This window comes from Crinia signifera, chromosome 7 (genome assembly GCF_055691185.1).
Source record: "Crinia signifera chromosome 7, ASM5569118v1, whole genome shotgun sequence".
Taxonomy (NCBI): domain Eukaryota; kingdom Metazoa; phylum Chordata; class Amphibia; order Anura; family Myobatrachidae; genus Crinia; species Crinia signifera.
This window is the reverse complement of record NC_139223.1, coordinates 7,146,897-7,172,602: the sequence shown is the minus strand read 5'-3', so window position 1 is coordinate 7,172,602 and position 25,706 is coordinate 7,146,897. Positions and strand designations below refer to the sequence as shown.

Sequence of the window (25,706 nt, the reverse complement as noted above, 5' to 3'; positions counted from 1 at the left end):
TGTCGTTCTCCCCTTTGAGAGGAGGCTGAAGAGTTCGGTCGGATAAACCTCTAAAGATATATCTGCTGCTCATTTGATCTGCAGATATATCTCTAGATGTATTGGGTGCATACACCCCGCCCAATCAGTCGTGACTGCACAGTTGCTCTTTCAATCAAAGCTGGCTTGAGCAAATGGTGACACTCTGCCCAGGATAATACAAATAAGCCTTCACCAAAGCTTAAGAAAACAACAGAAATAAGTTTTTTGTACATCCACTGGCGAGTTAACACAAAGAAATATATCACTTACACAGTGACTATAAACCCAATTCATATATTGAAGTTTCTTCCAATCTAAAAAAACTCAAACAAAATAAGACCATAGTGCAGCATCATCCAGATCGTGAATACATTATTGTTATTCCATTCTCACATTCTAGTGGAATTTATGCGCATATCAGAGTGGTCTTTCTTTTCAATCCAATGAGATCTTCCCCATATAGTTCCCTAGGGACTCGATAAAAAGCACATAGTGCAATAATGCCTTTTTAAAAATATAAATGATATTTATTTGACAAACTCACATGAAGTTGGTAAAAGCAAGCATAAAACCCCTCAGGGTGATCAGATCCGTGTACTGTGCCAGTGTTGTAACACCTCCCTCCACATAGCGGTCCTCAGCGGGGATGCAGCAGCTCAGGGTGGCCTCAGGACAGGATCGGTTCGGTGGTGCACACTCAGCTTGAGGTTTTATGCTTGTTTTTACCAACTTCATGTGAGTTTGTCAAATAAATATAATTTGTATTTTTAAAAAGACATTATTGCACTATGTGCTTTTTATCGAGTCCCTAGGGAACTATATGGGGAAGATCTCATTGGATTAAAAAGAAAGACCACTCTGATATGCGCATACAGAGGCGTAACTACACCATTGTGGGCCCCATAGCAAAACTTTGGAAGGGCCCCCCAGCACTTTACCAAAATGAGGGCGGGGGGGGGGGGGGTTGGTGAGAATAGCAAACGGGGATGGGTATGATTTGGTAGCAGGTATATTAGGTATAAGCACAGGACATTAGACATAAGATCAGGACAATAGGGAGAGAACAGGTGCTGCTCTCTGCTGGGTCTCCCCCGTTGCTCACATGCGCAGCGGGGGAGACCTTACACACGATGGGGGGGGGGGGGGGCGGCAAGTGCTGCAGTTCCACCGCCACTGCCAGGTCTCTCCCCCGCTCACATGCGCTGCGTGTCCGGAGAGCCGGAGACAGGACACGGGAGGCGCAGGCACAGGTGCTTCTCCCCGTCACAGGTGCTGGGGGGAAGGGGAGAGACAGGAGGTGCAGACGGCAGTGCTGTTCCCTGCTGGGTCTTCACCAGCTCAGAGGAGAGCAGGAAAAGGCAGGGGAGTGCTTGCTGTCCATGGGGCCCCCCCAGCCGCCGGGCCCCATAGCAGCTGCACCCCCTGCACCCTGGGTAGTTCCGCCACTGTGCGCATATATTCCACTAGAATGTGAGAGAATGGAATAACAATAAATGTATTCACGATCTGGATGATGCTGCACTATGGTCTTTATTTGTTTGAGTTTCTTTTAGATTGGAAGAGACATCAATATATGAATTGGGTTTATAGTCACTGTGTAAGTGATATATTTCTTTGTGTTAACTAGCCAGTGGATGAACAAAAAAATTCTTTCTGTTGTTTCACATACCGCATTTTCATCAGCAGAAGCTGCTTGTGTGTCCTGTTGGCTCCGTTTTGCAAATAAGGAGTATTTTAATTGAAAAGTGTTGTTCAAAAGTAAAAAAAGAAAAGTTATGAGATCTATAGGTGCACTCCGGATCCTTATTTCTTCTCTAATTCTACGGTATGCCTGATATCTGTGTTTCTGTATATTTTGTTTTCTGCTTTAAAAGTTTTAGCAGATGGAGAAATGGTGATATCACAGCTGAATAGGCAGATTAAGCAGCCAGGAGTAGTATGATGTGAGAATGAAGTGAGCTCACTCAAAGCAGTCTCTTGGTTTTCTGGGTTGCTGGTGTCTTTCTGAGTCACTTTGATAAGAAGATGTTAAGTTGGTTGGCAGTTTCTGTCCAGTTTAAGTCCAAGCTTTAATCTATGTAACGGTTTTCGCCCTACTTAAAAATCTTCCTACTTTAAAATATGACAAACTAACAATAGTCAGCTTGCCAGGCGGAGGTCAGCCTTGTGTTCACAATATATACTAAAAGCTGTTTCTAATACCACTTTTACACCAGAATACTGGGTAGGACCCGGGAAATCGAACACTGGAAATTGCCAGGGCATGCCCTGCCTCAGACCCCATCTACACTGCAATTCAATCCGGGTTATTCCCGGGAAAGGCCCTTTCACACTGAAAACGGATCAGCCCTGTCTTTCCTTGCTGGTGTCATTAAAAATGGACCTTTGGGCTGTTTGAGATGAGGTCACAAGAAAGGGAAAAGGGAGGGAGTGGGTTCTGCTCCCAGCATTGCAGCAAAGATGGCAGACGGAGTAGCTGTGTTGCAGTTTGTGCTGTACTTTTCAGCAATTGAGAGTTTGAAGCAGCTTCTCACCCTGTGCTACTTGCTTCACACTTGGAGGAGGAGAGCACAATTCTTGGCAGAGAGGTCTAGATCTCGACACCAATATTTGTGCCGAAGGAGAGAGCGTGGTAACGCTGCTGCTGCGCTGCTACATGCGCCCTGTGCGGGTCTCCAGCAGATGACATTATCTGCCAGAGCCGCAGAAGCACCAATCAGCTCTTCGCGCCCCTCTACCCACCAAATAACCCGGATAATGACCATTTACACCACCCTGAGCCCCGGATAAGCCCAGTGTCCGACCCTGAACATTTGCCGGGTCAGATTCCTGGGGAACAGTACCTGTGTTATTTTTTTTTCAGCCCATTTACACCATGCCCTGCCCCGGACTGGAGCGGCAATATCCCGGGTCCAACCTCTGGTGTAAAAGGGGTATTAGTTAATTGATTGAGACCCCACCCAGCCAGAGCCCCTCTTCCACTAGCATTAAAACTAAGATAACAAATGATAAGAGGTTACATACCATCCCAGCCACTAATAAATTCTAACTCACTTTCAAATCTTATAAAAATATTTGCACAATTACCTAGATATCAAATATAGCAGTATGCAAGCAGCTACTTCAATACTGGTGTAACAGATGATATGAGTTACCTAGAAATCAAATATAGCAGTATGCAAGCAGCTACTTCAATCACTGGCGTAACTATAAATTTTGCTCCCCCCAGCCAAAAAAGTTTCTGGCGCCCCCCCCCCCATGCCCCTTAAACATTACGTCACACATCATAATGCCCCTTGAACTATTTGCCACATGCCGTCATTAAACTTATACTCCACAAATCTAAATGCACCTTACACTATGGCCGGAATTTCAGGCCGCCCGAGTTCAGTGTAGTGCGAGATGTCCGCTGAATTCTGATGTTTTTTAAAGGGGAATTAACTTACTAGGCATGGTTTGGCATGGTTTTGCCTTGTAAGTTAATTCCCCTTTAAAAAAACGTCAGAATTCAGCAGACATCTCGCACTACACTGTACTCGGGCGAGATGTCCGCTGTCGACGAAGTCGCACTGGCGCCAGAAAAAGGGTGTGACCTCACTGAGAGGGGGAAAGGCTTATTGGGAATAAAAAGGTATAGAGGTAAATAGATGTGTGATATTAGAGTCACACACAAATTCTCCTCTAAAAGAGAGCGCCACAAAGCTGAGTATAATTAATCAATTTGTTTTATTATATCATTAATATATTTTCATAAATAAAAAGCATATAACATTTTATAACATTTTATAAACACATTAAAAATTAAATAAAAACAACAATGATAATAATAAATTTTGCTGGAAGTTATACTCCTGTGTTGAATAGAATAGAATTGTTCCCCTTTAATAGGGAGAATTATAGTCCCGTGCCGCGGTACTTCATTTATCGGGTGGATAATTATTATTTGTATCCACAGAAATTTATTGTGATCCCTTTTGTAATTAATGGCATATATATATCCACTTTATTAATGGCTTGTAAAGATGTTTGTTGTGGGCATATGCCCTTTCTGTGCAGGATAGCTGGAATAGCCAAGATTGATTATGCCGGACGGCTCAAGCTCACCTGTGCGGCAGTGCCGCTTGATGTTATGCTGCTTGATGTTGTAGGAATTATTGGGAATAATGCTCCCACAAGCCGTGCCTCCCGTTTTCATCACTATGGAGGCATGCTAAGCGCTCTGTGAGCTTCTGGCATGCCCCCAGCCCCTCAGACAGATGCTAACGCATGGACACGCAGACGCCGACAAACAGACAGATACTGACAAACGGACAGATCCTAAAACACGGGCGCTGACAAGTTGATACATGGACGCCGACACAGACACATATGTTGACACATGGACACTGAAAGACGCCTATACACAGGGATACGCTGACACACGGACTGCACATAGAGACACTGATGCTGACAGACGCTGATATCTAGAGACATAACACAGACACCCAGACACTGACACAAATATGCTGACGTGATGACACAGACACTGAATGCTTTGCATAACACTGTAGAAAACCAGGTTTTGAAAGAGTTAACCTTATTGTTGTGTTCAGCTCCTGTGTGGAAGCCTGTGGAAGGGGAGGGCTCTGTAACCAGAGTGCAGGGGAATAGAAGGCAGCCACTGGAGCAGGACGGTCAAGAACAGAAAGCAGGGAGAGGGACGATGCTGCAGCTGCCCAGCCTGCGCGGACGGAGGTTGTGTGTACTGTGTACACAGACGAACTTCCTGCCTGTATGCTGCTGCTGCTGGGAGGAAGGGAGGGAGAGAGACGGAGTGAGACAGCACGGACCTTACCTCAGCTCTGCAGGTTAGAGTGAGAGGCTTCCGGCGCCCACGCAGCCCCCGCTCCTCCAAGCAGTGGCGGGGGCTGCCTTACACAAGCTACGCCACTGACTTCAATACTGGTGTAACAGATGATATGAGTTACCTAGATATAGAATATAGCAGTGTGCAAGCAGCTACTTCAATACCGGTGTAACAGATGATATGAGTTACCTAGATATAGAATATAGCAGTGTGCAAGCAGCTACTTCAATACTGGTGTAACAGATTATATGAGTTACCTGTAATGAGAAGGAGACAGGAGATACATCACAGTTGGTCCAGAATAAGTCCAAGCTTTAATCTATGTAACTGTTTTCGCCCTACTTAAAAATTTTCCTACTTTAAAATATGACAAACTAACAATAGTCAGCTTGCAATAGTCAGCCAGGCTGAGGACAGCCTTGTGTTCACAATTAAACATTGTAATAGCAGATGTGTGACCCCAAGCATGTTCTGATGTCACATAATACTTATACTTCTATGTAATAAATAAAGACACGGAGACTTGGATTTGGCAGAACAGTTGTTAGCTGAATTTATTTAGAAATAATTTTTTAAACTAATTTTTATTATTAATTTGTTATGTTTAATTTTATTTTAGTTTTTTAATGGTGGCCAAGAAAAGAGCGGCTTTTAACTAAGCTCCACCCCAACTCCCATGCGTAATTCGCCTAACATAGAAAGCGGTATCCACTCAACCCACAGCACTGGCTGCCCACCCCTCCGGGTGGGTTCGCCATCCCCGGTCGGGTAATCTAGCGAAGGCCTAAGCCAAATGAGAGGCGAGCGCACCGCAACATGACCAAATACGCAATAACACAACTTAATAAACCTCTTAAATCTATAACTTGCGGCTCTTTCCCGCCTATCAGCTAACGCAATTAAACTACTAACCCGAACCCTCTAGATAAGAATAACAGGGAAGGGAGGGCGGGAAATTTTCTGGAAGAAGAGGAAGACTCCTCCTTCTCCCAGAGTAATGATTAGAGCCAACAACCCAAATCCAAGTCAGCCATAGGCTCTCCTTGTCACATGACCTCTAAGGTCACACCCAGCTATCATGTTTAATCTCCTACATGTCTATGCAGCCATTACGTTTTTCATATACTCGATTAAAAACAAGGAACGAAAAGTTGCTGTGTGTTTTGTTTTATTATTTCTTGTGTCGTCTGATCCCATGTAATGCCCCTCGTGTGCTGCAAGGTGCTAATAATTACTAATGTCCAGTGCCGGTTTTACCTATGGTTTTTACCCGAGGTAAAATCCGCCACTGTTCTCTGTCTAAGTGAAGACTGCTCGGGCTTCACTGTGACTGGCAGAGACTTCCTCTTGGAAGTCCAACCTGCCAGTCACCCAAGGCAGTCCCATTGGGAGGTGTTTCCTCCATCCGAGATGCCTCTATCTGCACTGCTGAGCTGCAGCCCGTAAAACTGTTGCAAAAGCAGCGCATGGAGGCTGGGGTCCAGCGCACGTGCCGTGCCGAAGAAGCTTCTACGCACGCGCCGACCCCACGGCGGGACCGGCCTCTGAGATTGGCAGCAGCAGTGGCAGGGACCAGGATAATGAGCACATTGGTGGCAGCGGGGAGGCAGTCCCCCTCCTCCACAGAGTGTCATTTATTCTCTTATTTAGTTTTGTTTATTTCGGCTCTTTTCTCCCTAGGAACCGTCCTGATCTGCAGGGAACGGTGGACTCTGTATAAGCTTTCGCTGTAGCACATTTGGGGTTTTTTGTTTCCCAATCCCTGATAATTTATTTTGTCTCAGGACTTTGACCAGAGCCGAAATTCCCATTAGGCACGTGAGGCACGTGCCTAGGGGCGGCACATGTTTGGGGGCGGCACTTGGATGCCTGTGATAGGATTGTCAGCCCAAAATGTACCAATAACTGCAAAATATCCACTGTACTATATTCCATCTTAAATAGAGTGCAAATGGATAGGACATGCAGATACTGCCCCTATAAACTGTCCTACTTAGTAAACATTATTGTTGTGCCTAGGGGCGCCCTCATCCCTAAATCCGACCCTGACTTTGACGAGTTCTGTTACTGTTATTATTTGCAGCGAAACTTGTTCTCTCCTTGGGCCTGATTCAGATCTGATGCTGCGAATCTTCGCAGCCTAGCAAACAGGTTAACGCTGCCCACCCGCCGCTCACCGAATGCCTGTCCTGCACGCATAACCGCATTTGCATGCCAGGGGATGTGTACGCTTACATGCGGCATGCGGCTGAACAGGTGACACTTCATTTGATGGTCGTTGACCATGATTTTTGTTAGCAAATAAGAGTCAGTCTAGGCTGACTTTTATTTCCGTCAGAGATGGCCTGAAATGGGGGTGGGCACTGATGTCATGTGATGTCATGCTGATGCCGGCCTCCTGCCCCATGCAGGCATCAATATACCTGCATTCCCAGGGGAACGCCCAATGTTTTCTTGGAGATGCCCATAAAACATCTGGCCGTTCCCATTCCTCAGCCCCTACCTGCCCTCTTCCCTCCCCTGCCCCAGCCCCTAACCCAGACCCTACCTGCCCTCTTCCCTCCCCTGCCCCAGCCCCTAACCCAGACCCTACCTGCCCTCTTCCCTCCCCTGCCCCAGCCCCTAACCCAGACCCTACCTGCCCTCTTCCCTCCCCTGCCCATGTAATTGCATCAGCAAGTGTGATACTCCCCAAAGGTGTTCGGCCAGGGTATCTTCGCATGTGCAAATTCGCGCAAGCGCAGTCCCCTATCAAAAGAAATGGTGCTGAATTCGGCCCCATCTAAGCCATCCTGAATCAGGCCCCTTATTTTAAGTGCTGCTAATATCTATACAATTAGCAAATCAATCATTTCCCCATGTGATATTGATGCGCGGCTTAGGGATATCACAAGATCAGGCGTCACAGTCTGTGCGGTTTATGTTTGTAGTGTAATTGTTACTGCCGCTGTGCGGTTTGGTTTACCATGTGAGTGTGATACCCACCGTGTATAAAACCGGTTACTGCCGCTGTGCGGTTCGGTTTACCATGTGAGTGTGATACCCACCTTGTATAATACCGGTTACTGCCGCTGTGTGGTTCGGTTTACCATGTGAGTGTGACACCCACCGTGTATAATACCGGTTGCTGCCACTGTGTGGTTTGGTTTACCATGTGAGTGTGACACCCACCGTGTATAATACCGGTTACTGCCACTGTGTGGTTCGGTTTACCATGTGAGTGTGACACCCACCCTGTATAATACCGGTTACTGCCGCTGTGCAGTTTGGTTTACCATGTGAGTGTGACACCCGCCGTGTATAATACCGGTTACTGCCGCTGTGCGGTTTAGTTTACCATGTGAGTGTGACACCCGCCATGTATAATACCGGTTACTGCCGCTGTGCGGTTTGGTTTACCATGTGAGTGTGATACCCGCCGTGTATAATACCGGTTACTGCCGCTGTACGGTTTGGTTTACCATGTGAGTGTGACACCCACCGTGTATAATACCGGTTACTGCCACTGTGCAGTTCGGTTTACCATGTGAGTGTGACACCCACCGTGTATAATACCGGTTACTACCACTGTGTGGTTCGGTTTACCATGTGAGTGTGACACCCACCGTGTATAATACCGGTTACTGCCGCTGTGCGGTTCGGTTTACCATGTGAGTGTGACACCCACCCTGTATAATACCGGTTACTGCTGCTGTGCGGTTCGGTTTACCATGTGAGTGTGACACCCGCCGTGTATAATACCGGTTACTGCCACTGTGTGGTTCGGTTTACCATGTGAGTGTGACACCCACCGTGTATAATACCGGTTACTGCCGCTGTGCGGTTTGGTTTACCATGTGAGTGTGACACCCACCCTGTATAATACCGGTTACTGCCGCTGTGCGGTTTGGTTTACCATGTGAGTGTGACAAGCACCGTGTATAATACCGGTTACTGCCACTGTGCGGTTCGGTTTACCATATGAGTGTGACACCCACCCTGTATAATACCGTTTACTGCCGCTGTGCGGTTCGGTTTACCATGTGAGTGTGACACCCGCCGTGTATAATACCGGTTACTGCCGCTGTACGATTTGGTTTACCATGTTACTGCCGCTGTGCGGTTTGGTTTACCATGTGAGTGTGATACCCACCGTGTATAATACCGGTTACTGCCACTGTGCGGTTCGGTTTACCATATGAGTGTGACACCCACCCTGCATAATACCGGTTACTGCCGCTGTGCGGTTCGGTTTACCATCTGAGTGTGACACCCGCCGTGTATAATACCGGTTACTGCCGCTGTGCGATTTGGTTTACCATGTTACTGCCGCTGTGCGGTTTGGTTTACCATGTGAGTGTGATACCCACCGTGTATAATACCGGTTACTGCCACTGTGCGGTTCGGTTTACCATATGAGTGTGACACCCACCCTGTATAATACCGGTTACTGCCACTGTGCGGTTTGGTTTACCATGTGAGTGTGACAAGCACCGTGTATAATACCGGTTACTGCCGCTGTGCGGTTTGGTTTACCATGTGAGTGTGATACCCGCCGTGTATAATACCGGTTACTGCCGCTGTACGGTTTGGTTTACCATGTGAGTGTGACACCCACCGTGTATAATACCGGTTACTGCCACTGTGCAGTTCGGTTTACCATATGAGTGTGACACCCACCCTGCATAATACCGGTTACTGCCGCTGTGCGGTTCGGTTTACCATCTGAGTGTGACACCCGCCGTGTATAATACCGGTTACTGCCGCTGTGCGATTTGGTTTACCATGTTACTGCCGCTGTGCGGTTTGGTTTACCATGTGAGTGTGATACCCACCGTGTATAATACCGGTTACTGCCACTGTGCGGTTCGGTTTACCATATGAGTGTGACACCCACCCTGTATAATACCGGTTACTGCCGCTGTGCGGTTTGGTTTACCATGTGAGTGTGACAAGCACCGTGTATAATACCGGTTACTGCCGCTGTGCGGTTTGGTTTACCATGTGAGTGTGCTACCCACCGTGTATAATACCGGTTACTGCCGCTGTGCGGTTTAGTTTACCATGTGAGTGTGACACCCACCGTGTATAATACCGGTTACTGCCGCTGTGCGGTTTGGTTTACCATGTGAGTGTGACACCCACCGTGTATGATACCGGTTACTGATGCTGCTTTCCAGCCTTGTTATAGGTGCATTTCCATGTCGGCTGTGTTCGATGTTATCGGTAACTTCTACACAGCGGCTCTGTCTTATGTACACTCTGCTATGTGGTTTAGTCTTGTATCTAATCCAGGAGAAAAAAAAGGGTTGACAAGCCAAAGGCGAGTCGAGCAGCGCTACAAATGAATGATAATAACAAATATTTGAAAATGTATCACAATTTTACTCAATAAAATATTATATGACATTAAATACAATATTACAATAAATAATACACAGTTGGGTAAAAGGGAGGGAATAAAACGTAACCTGGAATGAATATTAAAATAAAATAGCCAAGCCTTGATGGATGGGTGTGGTATTGATATTGTGATGTTATCACTGGTGGAAAAGAGGTAAGTGCACGTTACCGAGTAATGGGTTCAATTCTCTCAAGGATATCCAGGTTAATGTCCTCACGATGGTTACGGTTAGATGGATTACCGCTGGAGGATCAAGGGTAATTTTATGCTCACCAGAGTATTCAGTCTTCCAATAGGGGTGAGTGGATGGTAATTTATATCACCGGAGGAGTCCTGCGAACGATGTACCCCAAAAGTTGCCACTGGATAATGGTGATGAGAAGGCTTCCGTGCACAATGGTCCTCATATAAGTAGGTGAAGGATGGAATCCAAATGTGTTCACCTGTATTGAGTTGTGCACGGTGTCCGCTAATAGTGAAGAAACAGAGTATTGGATATTGGAAATAGCAATGTCCACACCACAGGGAAGATCCACACACTCTAACCAAGGCTGGGTACTGTCACCTAACGCGTTTCACTGCGTCCTGCAGCTTTATCAAAGGTGGTTTGACTCTGTACCTGGCTCAGGTATATACAGTATACCCTTCTTAATGAGGGAAATCATTACACCTATAGATTCAATCATCAATGGAATTACATGTATAGTACAATAAAAACATATATAAGAAAAAGGAGGCAGACATAAATCTTCACAAGTAACCAGTGTACAAAACTAGCAATAGAAATTCATACTGAAACTTTTTTATTTTATTAGAAAGTGTATCAGTCCCGATCATGTGACCAGGGTTATGGGTCATACTCGGGTGAGAATTCAGGTAAAAACAGGTACCTATAGGTTCATAATATATCATCAATATGGGTAACACTATTTTAATAAAACAATCATTCAATAGATAGTTAAATAAGGATAGTTTTATCCGATTAGTAGGTGGAACGCAAATGTGTTCCATACACGTCATATAAGTAATTCCGCTATCACCCCGGAAGTGGTCGGCGAATGCGGAGATGGTATACAAGGGCGGCAGGGAGAGGTGTATTACAGGAGCCAATCGCTCGTCTCGTTATGGTTTAGTCGGTCACATGTCCATCATGTGACCGTAAGTGTAGAGCGCTTCTTGACGTAGATATTCACGAACAAGTCACGTGATTGTGGCTGTATCGTAATGGAACGCATATGCGCTCCAGGCGCTCCCCATGTCATCACAAATCCTGCGTCCATCACGTGACTATCACTGGAATCCCCTGGAACGCAAATGCGCACCATACACTGAGAGATTAATACACTTCCTGTTAAGAACTCAGTTCCTAACAGGAAGTGTATTAATCTCTCAGTGTATGGACATGTGACCGACTATACCATATCGAGACGAGCGATTGGCTCCTGTAATACACCTCTACCTGCCGCCCTTGTATACCATCTCCGCATTCACCGACCACTTCCGGGGTGATAGCGGAATTACTTATATGACGTGTATGAAACACAATTGCGTTCCACCTACTAATCGGATAAAACTATCCTTATTTAACTATCTATTGAATGATCATTTTATTAACCCCTTCCCGACGGGGCGTTTTTTGTTAACTTTTTTTTTTTTTCCTCCTCGCGTTCAAATAAGCGTAACTTTTTTAATTTTCCGGCTATATAGACACATGAGGGCTTTTTTTTTGCGGGACAAGTTGTACTTTTTAATGGTACCATTTACTATACCGTATAATATTCTGGGGAATCAGGAAATAATTCAATGTAGGGTAAAAAGGAAAAAAAACCGCAATTCCACAATTTTGCGCTGGTTACGGTTTTTTTGGAATTCATAGTTCGTTTAAAATGATGGGTTATCTTTATTCTATGGGTCGTTACGATTCCGGTGATACCAAACTTATATAGTTTTCGTTACGTTTTACCACTAAAAAAAAAAAATAGAAAATTTTACGGTTTTTCTAATTTGCGTCGCGTCGCCATGTTCTGCGGCTTATAACTTTTTTATTTTTCCACCTACGGACCTGGGTGAGGGCTCATTTTTTGCGGGCTGAAGTGTACTTTTTAATTAATACCATTATGGGATATGGGCGACTTTCTGATCTCTTTTAGTTACTTTTTTTTTGGGTAGGCGATGCGACCAAAAAACGTAGTTTTGGCGTTGGGATTTTTTTTCCGTTTACGCCTTTAACCGTGCGGGATAACTAATTTTATTTCTCTAACATCCGGCAGGGGACACTGGCGTTCACGCTGGGTAATAGAGGTGGATGGCTGGGAACTGGCACACTGTAACTTTAAACAGCTGGCTCCTCCCCTCTAGTACCCACAATCCCCAGTTAGAAAAATTGTGCACTGGGAGCTGGCCACGCAGGACTTTGTCTCCGTTCTAGCATCTCCTTAAGTGTTTATTTTCTAGCTTTTTGCTCAAAGGTTCTGCTGCTGCAGCTTTGAGATTTGTTTCTCTCCCTGCAAGGGAGCTTTGGCGCCGCTGGCTAGTCCAGCGCTCTGTCAGGGTCTCGTCAAAGACGCCTGCCAGAGTCCTGTGTTCCTGCGGTCCCCCTCCAAAGGGACCGTCAGACACTAACTGCCTGTCTGTCCTGCGTTCCGGCGGTGAAGACTTCTAATAGTAAGTACCCCTTCAGCGGGGCGTTCTGTGTGGGCTCAGTCAGTGTGCGCGCATGTGTACCTGTAGCGCTGCTACCGCCGAGTGCTGGGGGTTTTAACCCTCTCTGGGCGGGAGGCGGCTGCGGGGAGACACGCTGGATAGCGCTGCCAGAAGCAGCTCAGACGCGGTACCGCACGCGGCGGGCGCCATGTTTAAAAATCAATGCCGCGGGTGAGGGGGGCTTTGGGGCAGTGGAAAATGCTATAATGCTATAATGCTTTTATGCTGTGCTGAATATTGCTGTTTACAGCTTTATTCTAAAGCGCTGTTCTGCTTGTCACCTTTTTCCTTTAGGTGCACACAGCAGTGGGACTGTTAACCCTTGGTTCCCCTTGATATAGCTGTATAGCTTTGAGTAAGGGGGAGGGTGTTTTGCTTACAAGGAGGCTGTGCTTCCCTCTGGTGCCCACAGTCCCTTTGCCCCTACACCTCCTCTGTGTTATCTCTGTGTGTGTGTGTGTGTGTGGGGGTTCATTTGATACAAAATGACTGGCAAGGCATCTGCGGAGGGCAAGGCTACTAAATGTGAGGCATGCCGGGGTATAGCTGACCCTCAGCCTGAGTCTTCTAGCGCGCCCCCTGCATGGGCTTCCTCATTGGTGGGCGCTATGTCTCAGTTGTCCTCTGAACTGGCGGAGTCCAGGGTGGCTCAGCCAGCGTGGGTCTCTTCTTTAACTAGATCCATGGATTTGTTTGTTTCCTCGATGTCTGCCCCTGCCATTCAGCAAAAACGTCCGAAACGGCCGTTGTTACATTAGTCAGAACTAGTCAGGAGATGGGGTCTGCCTCAGGTAGACCTCATGGCCTCCAGGCCGTTGTTACATTGCCAGGACTCTGATGATTCGGGAGATGATCCGGTGTATTTGGGTGACGACCTGGACCCGGATTTGGATGAGGACCAGGGGGTTCCGCAGGCAACGGATCCAGAACCAGCCCTGGCTGGGGTGGAGGCTCTGATAGTTGCTGTGAAGTGGGTCCTTAACTTTCCTGAGGAGCCTGAGCCTGTGTCCCAGGATCTAGAGCTCTTTGAGGTACGTCCTAAACAGCTGGTTGTCTTTCCTTTTCCAAAACAGGAGCAGCTGAATTCCGCATGGTTGAACCCGGATAAAAGGTTCCAGGTTCCGAAGAAGTTCCTTTCATTATATCCTTTTCAGCCGTCTGCACTTGCGCAGTGGGTGACGCCTCCACCTGTGGATGCTTCATTCTCGCGCCTATCCAAGAAGACTACCCTGCCGGTCCCGGGGGCTACCACCTTAAAGGACCCTGCAGATAGGAAGCTGGAGAATACACTCAAAGCTATCTATGTGGCATCTGGGACGCAGCTGCGTCCAGCAGTGGTATCAGCCTGGGTAAGTAAGGCTGTTTCTAAATGGGCGGAACAGTTAATCCAGGGCCTGGAAGAGGGGGTTCCCCGCCAGGATTTAAGGGTTCTGGCAGAGCATATCCGAGAATCGGCGGATTTCCTTACGGACGCGTCCAAGGACATCACGACGGTTGCTACCAAGCTAACTCTATCGCCGCCAGAAGAGCCTTGTGGTTGCGGTCCTGGCAAGCGGACATGGAGTCAAAGAAGGCGGTAGAAGCCTTGCCGTTTACTGGAGACATGCTGTTCGGCCCGGAGCTGGATAAATGGATCTCCCAGGCCATGGGAGGTAAGTCGGCTTTTCTGCCATCTGCTCCTCCACCAGCGAGACGGCAGTACACGGGGCCCTCGTTCAATTCTTTTTGGCCGCAGCAGTCCTTTCGCGGCAGGGGAAGAGGCGCTTCCTCTTCCTTTCGTGGGTCCCGTGGTAAGACAAGGGGACAGCCTGCGGCCAGGGCCCAGCTGCCCAAGCCCCAGGAGAAACCTGCAGCGTGACTATCCTCCAGCCATGCTGGGGGATTCCCAGGTTGGGGCCCGTCTTCTGGAGTTTCGACAACAGTGGCTTGCCACCACGTCGGATCCTTGGGTCCGTCTGCTCATTTCAGACGGATACAAGATTCAGTTTGCGGGTCCCCCACCTTCAAGATTTTTCACAACTGCTCTGCCACGCGTGCAGGAGAAAAGAGTACAGCTGCAAGGGGCTATGGAGAAGCTTTTGAAATCCAGAGTGATCATGCCGGTGCCGTTCGAGGAGAGGGAAAGAGGATTTTACTCAAACCTGTTCACGGTTCCCAAACCAGATGGATCCGCGAGACCCATTTTAAACCTCAAGGCACTCAACTTGTACGTCCAGTACCATCCTTTCAAGATGGAGTCAGTACACTCTGTCATAGCCTCTCTGGAGCCTCAGGAGTTCTTGCTTTCACTGTGTGGTATGGGAATTGCACTGTGGTAGAGCAGAAGCAAGTCCAAAGGGTAATAAAATTGGCTCAGCGAGTAGTGGGGGTTCCTCTTCCATCAGCTAATGATATTCAGAGGAAACGCTGCTTGCGTAGGGCACACAGTATTGCTAAGGATAGGAACCACCCAGCAAATGTGCTGTTTACTTTGTTACCTTCTGGCAGACGGTTCAGGTGCTTGAAAAGTAAAACAAGTAGGATGAGGGATAGTTTCTTTCCGAGGGCGATTTTAGAAATGAATGTTGAAATGGGTTAGGAGTTGGTGGTTGGGTTTGCCTATGGACTATCTTGTATTTTATTTATTGATGTTTTGTACTGGATGGATGCTAAATTGAATTTTGTCACCCTATTTGGGGTGATGACAATAAAGAGGTATCTATCTATCTATCTATCTATCTATCTATCTATCTATCTATCTATCTATCTTGCTTTCTTTAGATATAAAGGATGCATACCTCCACGTCCCAATATGGGTTCACCATCAATCTTTTCTCAGGTTCGCTGTTGGACAGGAGCATTTCCAGTTCCGCGCCCTTCCGTTCGGGCTGTCCTCAGCCCCTCGCGTTTTTACGAAACTGTTGTCAGTCCTGCTAGCTTGTCTGAGGCTTCAGGGCACCAATATCGTGCCGTACTTGGACGACCTACTGATAAAAGCACCATCTCCTTCGATTCTGCAGGAGCATGCTCACAGAACAATTCTGTTCCTGACGCAGCACGGGTGCATAATGAACTATCCAAAGTCCTCGTTGGTACCGTCCCAACGCTTACAATTCCTGGGCCTGTTGCTGGATACCAGAGCACAGAGAATATTCCTACCAGAGAACAAGATCGCCTCCATCCGGTTGTTGGTGCGTCAGATTCTACTCCACAAGAGAGTTCAGATCCTGCTTTGCATTCGGCTGATAGGAAAGATGGTGGCAGCTTTCCCGGCGCTTCAGTTCGGGAGGCTCCACTCTCGAACCCTTCAGTTGGACTTGCTTCGTCAATGGTCAGGCTCTCACCTGTTCATCCACCGGAGGGTACAGCTATCCAGTCGAGCAAGGTCGTCACTGCTGTGGTGGCTACACAGACAGAATTTGACTCAGGGCCGGCGGTTCGCCATATGGGATTGGGTAGTTCTGACAACAGACGCCAGTCTCACAGGTTGGGGCGCGGTCATCCTAGATCGTCGACTGCAGGGTCTCTGGAGTCAGTGGGAAACAAGTCTGCCCATAAACGTGCTGGAGCTCAGGGCGATTCACAATGCTCTACTAGCGGTTCCAGACATTGTTCAGGGGAAGACCGTCAAGGTCCAGTCGGACAACGCGACAGCTGTCGCGTACCTCAACAGACAAGGAGGCACCAAAAGCAGGGGCGCCATGAAGGAGGCCGCAAGGATCCTAGACTGGGCAGAGAGACACAAAGTGATTCTGTCGGCAGTATACCTTCCAGGAGTCGACAATTGGGAGGCCGACTTTCTGAGCAGACAGAAGTTCCATCCGGGGGAATGGTCTCTGCATCCCGACGTGTTTCAGGAACTAGTCAGGAGATGGGGTCTGCCTCAGGTAGACCTCATGGCCTCCAGGCAGAATCATCAACTTCCCCGTTACGTCTCACGAACAAGGGACGCCGGTGCTTGGGCAGTGGACGCTCTGGAGGTTCGATGGCCCTTCCACTTCGTCTACCTGTTCCCCCCGATTCCGCTTCTAGGAAGGATTCTCAAAAAGATAAGAAGGGAAGGGGTCCGAGCAGTGTTGATTGCCCCGTTCTGGCCCAGACGCACTTGGTTCGCGGAGATTCAGTCCCTACTCATAGACCAGCCTTGGACACTCCCGGACAGGCCGGATCTCCTCCAGCAGGGACCATTTCTGCACCCGGCACTGAAGCCACTCCGTTTAACGGCGTGGCTATTGAAGAAGACATCTTAAGGAAGAAGGGGATACCGGACTCGGTAATTCCCACGATGATGGCGGCCCGTAAGCCGGTCTCTGCAAAACAGTATCACCGGATATGGCGAGCATATTCCACTTGGTGTTCTACTCGGGGTTACCCGTTTAGAAATTTTCATCTGCCTAGGCTACTTCGGTTTCTGCAGTCGGGCTTGGATTCAGGACTTCGTCTAGCTTCCCTAAAGGTGCAAGTTTCTTCACTGTCCATCCTGTTTCAGAAGAAGCTGGCTTCATTAACAGAAATCAAGACGTTTTTGCAGGGGGTGGCCAGAGTCCAGACCCCCTTCGTTCCGCCTACTCCGCCGTGGGATCTGCCTTTAGTTCTGCGGTTTCTACAGTCCGATACTTTTGAGCCCTTGGAGCAGGTAGATTTGAAATTCCTGACATGGAAGACAGTTACGCTGTTGGCTTTGGCTTCGGCAAGGAGAGTCTCAGAGTTGGGTGCTCTGTCTTGCCGGGCACCTTTTCTTGTTTTTCATTCGGACAGGGCGGAGCTTCGTACAAGGGCCTCCTTCCTGCCTAAGGTGGTTACGCCATTCCACGTGAATCAACCGATTGTCATCCCTACCTTTACGGACTCCGACCCGCAATCGGTCTCCCTTGATGTGGTCCGAGCGTTGCGTGTTTAAGTGTCCAGAACAGCGTCTTTGAGGAAATCAGATGGCCTATTTGTCCTGTACGACGCCCTAAAACGGGGTTGGCCGGCCTCTAAGCAGACCATAGCGCGCTGGATCAAACTCACTATTAGGCAGGCCTATTTGGCGGAGGGTAGGGCTCCGCCTTCCTCTATCACAGCTCACTCCACCCGATCGGTGGGCACTTCGTGGGCGGCGCGACGAGGCGCGTCTTCAGTCCAACTATGTAGAGCGGCTACATGGTCGTCCTCTCACACCTTCATTAGGTTTTATAAGTTCGACACGTTCACCTCTTCAGCGGCGGATTTTGGTCGTTTGGTTTTGCAGGCTCCTTCGAGTTCTCCCGCCCAAGGGGGAATCTTTGGAACCTCCCCAGCGTGAACGCCAGTGTCCCCTGCCGGATGTTAGAGAAAAGAGGAATTTGGTACCTACCGGTAATTCCGTTTCTCTGAATCCGCAGGGGACACTGGCCTCCCTCCCTACTCTGGTCGCCGGCCGGTCATTGTGGTCATGTGTGTACAGTTGTTGTTGTCTGTATATATGCATATATGTTGTAAATATGTGGTTATTTGTCAGTAGTAGTCTGGTGTCCTTCCTCTCGTTCCAATTTTCCTAACTGGGGATTGTGGGTACTAGAGGGGAGGAGCCAGCTGTTTAAAGTTACAGTGTGCCAGTTCAAAGCCATCCACCTCTATTACCCAGCATGAACGCCAGTGTCCCCTGCGGATTCAGAGAAACGGAATTACCGGTAGGTACCAAATTCCTCTTATTTTAATAGATCGGACTTTTAGGAACGCGGCGATACTAAATATGTTTATTTTATTTATTTTTTTATTATTTGTGAAATGGGGAAAGGGGGTGATTTGAACTTTTAATATTTTTTTTTTAACTTTTTTTTTTTTTTTTAACTTTTACTACAAGGCCCCCTAGTGTACTTGACCACTAGGGGGCGCGATCGCCTGTACTAGGTTCAGCCATAGAGCTCTATGGCTGAACATAGTGATTTTCAGCACTTCCTATTACATCCTGCCTCAGGCAGGATGTAATAGGAATGCTGACATGGCCAGCACAGGGGTCTACATTAGACCCCTGGCTGCCATGGCAACCGATCGTCACCCTCCGATCTCGCCGCGGGGGGCCCCGATCGGCGCCGGAGGGGGGCGCCCCCCCTCCGATCAGCTATTAAAGCACTGCGGGCGCTTTGCCCGCGGTGCTTAAAGGGTTAAACGGCCACGATCGGCGAACTCGCCGCTCGTGGCCGTGAGAGCAGGTACCTGGCTGTAATATACAGCCATTACCTGCTCTCTTTCAAGCCAGCTCACTTCGTGAGCTGGCTTGATTCCCCCGCAACCGACATATGACGTACATGTACGTCATATGTCGGGAAGGGGTTAAAATAGTGTTACCCATATTGATGATATATTATGAACCTATAGGTACCTGTTTTTACCTGAATTCTCACCCGAGTATGACCCATAACCCTGGTCACATGATCGGGACTGATACACTTTCTAATAAAATAAAAAAGTTTCAGTATGAATTTCTATTGCTAGTTTTGTACACTGGTTACTTGTGAAGATTTATGTCTGCCTCCTTTTTCTTATATATGTTTTTATTGTACTATACATGTAATTCCATTGATGATTGAATCTATAGGTGTAATGATTTCCCTCATTAAGAAGGGTATACTGTATATACCTGAGCCAGGTACAGAGTCAAACCACCTTTGATAAAGCTGCAGGACGCAGTGAAACGCGTTAGGTGACAGTACCCAGCCTTGGTTAGAGTGTGTGGATCTTCCCTGTGGTGTGGACATTGCTATTTCCAATATCCAATACTCTGTTTCTTCACTATTGGCGGACACCGTGCACAACTCAATACAGGTAAACACATTTGGATTCCATCCTTCACCTACTTATATGAGGACCATTGTGCACAGAAGCCTTTTCATCCCCATTATCCAGTGGCAACTTTTGGGGTACATCGTTCCCAGGACTCCTCCGGTGATATAAATTACCATCCACTCACCCCTATTGGAGGACTGAATACTCTGGTGAGCATAAAATTACCCTTGATCCTCCAGCGGTAATCCATCTAACCGTAACCATCGTGAGGACATTAACCTGGATATCCTTGAGAGAATTGAACCCATCACTCGGTAACGTGCACTTACCTCTTTTCCACCAGTGATAACATCACAATATCAATACCACACCCATCCATCAAGGCTTGGCTATTTGATTTTAATATTCATTCCAGTTTACGTTTTATTCCCTCCCTTTTACCCAACTGTGTATTATTTATTGTAATATTGTATTTAATGTCATATGATATTTTATTGAGTAAAATTGTGATACATTTTCAAATATTTGTTATTATCATTCATTTGTAGCGCTGCTCGACTCGCCTTTGGCTTGTCACCCCTTTTTTTTCTCCTTTTCACAAGTGGAGAGAGACTACCCCCACATATGAGCAGCAGCTTTCTTGGGAATACAGTCTCGGTATAAGCGCCTGATTATTCCTAGTGAATATTTTTCTTGTATCTAATCCACCTTGTTTCTCTGTTCTATATAGAAACTGCAGCTCTGTGTTATATATACAGATGTAGCCAGCCACATCTTTGCAGGGGATGGCGATTCTACCGCCATCCCCCGCCAGTAGCCGGCTACAGCCAGGGGCGCGCACGCACGAGACAGAGCTTAGCGGGTGTCCCCGCTGAATCCCCCACCATTGCCACTGGTCCTCCTCGCCGCCCCAACCCCCCCAAACTGGGCAGCGTCTCCCTGAAGTGGAGACAGGCAGGGAGACGCTGCCCAGCCGCCGTGATACTGGGACGCGCGTCCCAGTCTCTATCGCCGGTGCTCGCCAGTGCAAGGGATCTGGCAAGTGCCAGCCAAAAATGAGCCCTGCTCCATCTGTATATATATTGCTGTCCGGCTCCATTCTATACATAGAACACATAATTGACCTAATTAACCATTATGGTTGAGCTAATCTGCAAAGTTCCCATGTATACTTTACTATGGGGATATCTTTCCTATAGTACAATGCTGTGAGCTCCGCTTTGACAGGCAGGTTAGCATATTTCAGCCAATCAGGGCTACCGGGCCTTGCAAGTGACAGAAATCATCCGGGGACCTGGCATTCGTGGTAAGGGAGTCCATGTGAACACAATGGTTCCCTTCTGTTCATTTCATTCTGGAATTTTGCAGCTTGTTTTTATTAACCCATTGGATGGCTAAATGGAACAAAGAGGACTGGTCTACACTGGATTTAGGTGAGTATTCTTTATTTTTTACACAGGTAATGATTGGATTTCTATAGGACAAGTGGGCCGAGCTCACAAGTCAACATAGGTAAAGTATGTGTGAGTGTGTTGGTGTGCATGTATGTATGTGTACTAAAAATATACTGTCATGTTGTGTGTGTCTGTGTTTTTATATTAGTATTGTTTTGGCTATAGTACTACAAGTGCCAGCGGATCCTTTAATGTTCCACATGCTGGTACTTCTGGTTTTTTAACTATCAACATATGGAGGCTTGCAGGGACTTTTAGTTCCACAGCCTAACCCAATATTAATTAACATTTTTACACTAATGCTAACAACCCAGGCATTCCTCTGGGCATAATCCCTGGCCCTGGGGTATCCTGGATGGCTGTACCAATTAATTGGCGTTTCCCCACTCACCAAGGATCCTGGCCAGGGCTGACCAGTTGGTGGGTTAATGCCATGGCTGCAGGACCTACAGTATATAATATTGGCCATGACCTTACTGACTGATGGAGCTGGTGCTGGATTTAAAAATATGTTTAAAAATATGTTTAGTAACCAGGACCAGTCCAAGGGCCCGGTGCTTGTTTTTGAAATTCAGGAAGACCTCACTCAATGTTTTACCCTGTATTTTGTGAATCCAGCAGCAGCTCAAAGAGCCCGGGCAGATTCTGCTCAGAAGGGAGAACCCCACACCACTTTTTTAACATACAGTATTCTAAAAAAACCGCAAGCATGCTTTATTTAAAAAAAAATACTTTTCCTAAACAAATTGCCAGAAATAGCATACAATTTCTTATTACCCTTTAAAATAGCACCCCATTATATTTTCGATTTCTGAGAAGTAATTTCATGTTTTAAAAGTGCAACATGGTGCGATATTTTTTGGGTCAATTACATTTACATGTGACCCTTTGTGTTATTTACATGGACAACCATCTTCTAGCTCATCTACAAACAGCTGGGTTGGGGGCATTGGAGTAGAGATAAACACCTTCTATTGACCAACTGAGTGAATAGGAGAAAAGAAGGAATATCAATGGGAGGAAGTAAAATCGCCCATATTAGAACCTTACATAGTAAAAAAGCAGAATGCTTTGAATAATGTCACTTTTGTAACAGATGGAGCTTAGAACAAGCATGAAATTGACTGTTGTAATTTTCAGGTTGAGAGCCCAGTACTCCAAAAACTATATCCAATCATTTCCATAGGAGAGCTACAGTATGGGGTAAGCTGAACCTGAGCTTATTCAACTATTAAGACCCCGGGGCGATTTTGAGTCATGGTTCGCAGCAGCCAAAGTCTAATCCTAGTGCCACGAAAACGGATCTAATTTTTTTAAACATATCATGATTGGTCAGGGCACTTTGAAATGCAAAAGACAGAGAGGGAAATATACTAAGATGGGAGTTCTATTTCACATGGGATGTTGCTATGGGCAACCAATCAGAAACTATCTATTATATTATAGAAAGTGCTAAATAAATACAGTAAGAAGTAGATTCTGATTGGTTGCCCATAGCAACATCCCATGTAAAATATAACTCCCATCTTAGTCAATTTCCCCCAGAGGCAGCTTTAAGAAAAAATATTATTTTATGCCGGCTTACGGACCGACACTGATAATTGGTGGAAGAGTGTCCTACATCCACTGTAAAAAGAAACATCTGACCATGACTGAAAGCACCACTGCATCTGACCCAAAGGCAGTATCCAATGCACATTGTAGGGTTAGATCATGATACAGTAGATCAGGAAATACCTGGATACCAGCATACCTTGATAATCATTGACCATTATTACACATGTATCGTACCAGCCTCAGTCTGGGATCTAACAGCTAAAAGCACTGCTGGGGAATACTTAATACATTTTGTTTGCCATATGGGTATCCGGAGAATGTCAACAGAATTGATTGATGGATCGAACGTGTGTGTGTATGTGTATTTGTGAGTGGGAGGTGAGGTAGGTGTCAAGGGTGACATCCAAGCAGCACCTAATTGAATTCCCCCCATAACCTCTAGATGAAATGTGGGTACTTGTTTCCTAGCACGGCGCAGGTGATCGCATACCTTAACTTAAGGTATGCGATGGACGCGACCGACGCGATTTCACGGCTATTTTTAGCCTTTTCCCCGACAATTAAAAAATCGCGTCCATTGCATGCCTTGAGTTAAGGCATGCGATGCGACCGATGCGATGGACATGATTTTACATAGGGAACAATGATAAATGGGCCAATGGACCCAATTTTTCATTGTATACCCACCCTTATGGGTATTTTACATGTGAAATGCCCCCCCCATTGTTAACGCAACCCCACAATGAACGCCAACCCGAAGCGTGGCGTGCACAGCGAGCCCGCGAGGGGCGGCGGTACGCGTCCTCCGACCTTTTCATACCCCCACTATCCACGTCGGCGTGGAGTTGATTTTATATAGTGTCGCGAGTGCAGCGAGCCACCAAGCCCGAAGCGTGGTTGACATTCATTGTGGGGTGGCGTTAACAATGGGGGGGCATTTGGTATACAATGAAAATTGGGGTCTGGGGGGCATTTAACATTGGGCCCAATGTAAAATCGGGTCTCAGGGACCATTTTACATTGGTTCCAATGTAAAAATCGCATCCATCGCATGCGATTTGGTTGCATGCGATGCGATCGACGCGATTTTTTAGGACCCGATGGATACAATCAAAATCGCAGGCGCCGTGTTAGGAAACATGTACCGAAATGTGTTTTAAATTAGTTTTGAGGCAATGTTACAATAAAACCAAATTCCAATTTATTGTGGTCAAATACTGTAAGTGGAATTTTGGCAGAACCTAAAGTTTTTGGATTCTCTACAAAAAAACACAGTGTACTTCAACAATGATACATTCAATCCTTAAATGTGAATGGAAAATCTTCACCTAATTTAGAACTATGGTGAATACTGATGGATATTTAATGCTAATACAATGCTTTGCACAAGAGTTTTCTGCGTAAGCCTCTTTGACAAGACTAAAACATCATGAACGTCATCGCTCTGACTGTAAGAAAATATTTCCAGTCTTTGCATAAACCTTAATCTTGGGATGAAAGAGTTACCCAGGATGCCACCCACTGATGTCATCCAGTGGATTAGTCTTCAGGATGACCACCTATAAGTTATGGACAGAGACGGGGGTTGTTGTGGAAAGACTTTGGATATCTGACTTCTTGGCCTTTTTCTTGGGATTGTTTACCCCATAAAAACATTATTATATATTGTATAAACTTGGGAGCAGTTTCCTTTGTGATACATAAAATGGGTTTAGACCACATAATCATCCCAACATATTTTCTGGGATTTTTTATTGTCCTCATAGCTGAGATCATTATTGGAATTGTGACCAATGGCTTCATTGTAATTGTCAATTTCCGTGACTGGTTGAGTGGGAAGACCCTGAACTCCAGTGACCAGTTGGTGGTCTCTCTGGCTCTCTCAAACGCTTGTGCCTCTTGTGTAAATGCAGCTATCATTGTGTGCATCATTTACTTTATCGATATTGTCCTGGTGAATTATGTTTTTTACCTGTTATATTCCATACTGACCTACTGTATTTTCTCCAGTTCTTGGCTTTCTGCCTGGCTGTGTTTATTCTTCTGTTTGAAAATTATTAACTTCAAAAGTGGCTGTTTGGCGTGGCTGAAGATGAGGGTGACAGCGGTGGTTCCGTGGCTTATTCTGATGTCTCAAGTTCTTTCCATCTGCTCTGCGGTTCCTTTATACTTTTTAATTATCACAGTGTTTGAATCCAATTCAACATCTGAGACCGAGACCAATAGCACTTCAAGAGTCGTTGTCGGATATGAAATCAATGCTCTGTACAATGTTTTTTCATTGTGTGTGAATTGTTTTATCCCATTTCTGATTGTAATGATCACGACTGGCTGTATTATTGCATCACTCCAGAAACATGCCCGTAAAATGAGACACAGCACGGAGGATGACCGGGGTCCAAGCGTGAAGGCTCACCAGGGGGCTGCTCGCACGATGATGTCACTTCTTTTCCTTTATCTCATCTTTTACGTGGTAGAATTTGGAATTGGGTTCCTAACAATGTTGAACCCAACATTCTGGGTTTGTTTTATGCTGATTTTCTCTTTCCCCACTGTACAGTCTTTTATAGTCATCACAGGGAACGTCAAACTCAAGCAGATTTGCTTGAAACTACTAAATAATTGCAGCAAAGAGCCATAGCATATATATTATATATATATATATATATATATATATATATATATATATATATATATATATATATATATATAGTTGATCCGGCAGTGCCACTGATATACTCTGCACTTTCCACATGTACCCGTACAGCACACAGGCAAATATATTTAAACGGAGGTGCAACATGCAGCACTCCAGACAGTTTTTAGGTTATTTCATCGTAGACAAATAAAGGCAACGTTTCAATACGCTGAGGTAATACCTTAGCGTATTGAAACGTTGCCTGTATTTGTCTAAGATGAAAGAACCTAAAAACTGTCTGGAGTGCTGCACCTCTGTAGAAATATATATATATATATATATATATATATATATATATATATATATATATATATA

The 25,706-nt window shown here is 46.3% G+C and overlaps 1 protein-coding gene across 1 annotated transcript; it reads left to right on the top strand.

Annotated features, from left to right (window-relative positions):
- The first annotated feature begins 24,398 nt into the window (after positions 1-24,398).
- On the top strand, positions 24,399-25,334 carry LOC146021050 (taste receptor type 2 member 40-like). Its single transcript, XM_083154852.1, has one exon. It carries the CDS (start codon positions 24,399-24,401, stop codon positions 25,332-25,334), a length of 936 nt encoding a protein of 311 aa, XP_083010978.1.
- The last annotated feature ends 372 nt before the right edge of the window (positions 25,335-25,706 follow it).

Excerpts from the sequence above, each read along its gene's own strand:
- LOC146021050 (XM_083154852.1), top strand. The coding sequence starts at position 24,399 with ATGGGTTTAGACCACATAATCATCCCAACATATTTTCTGGGATTTTTT.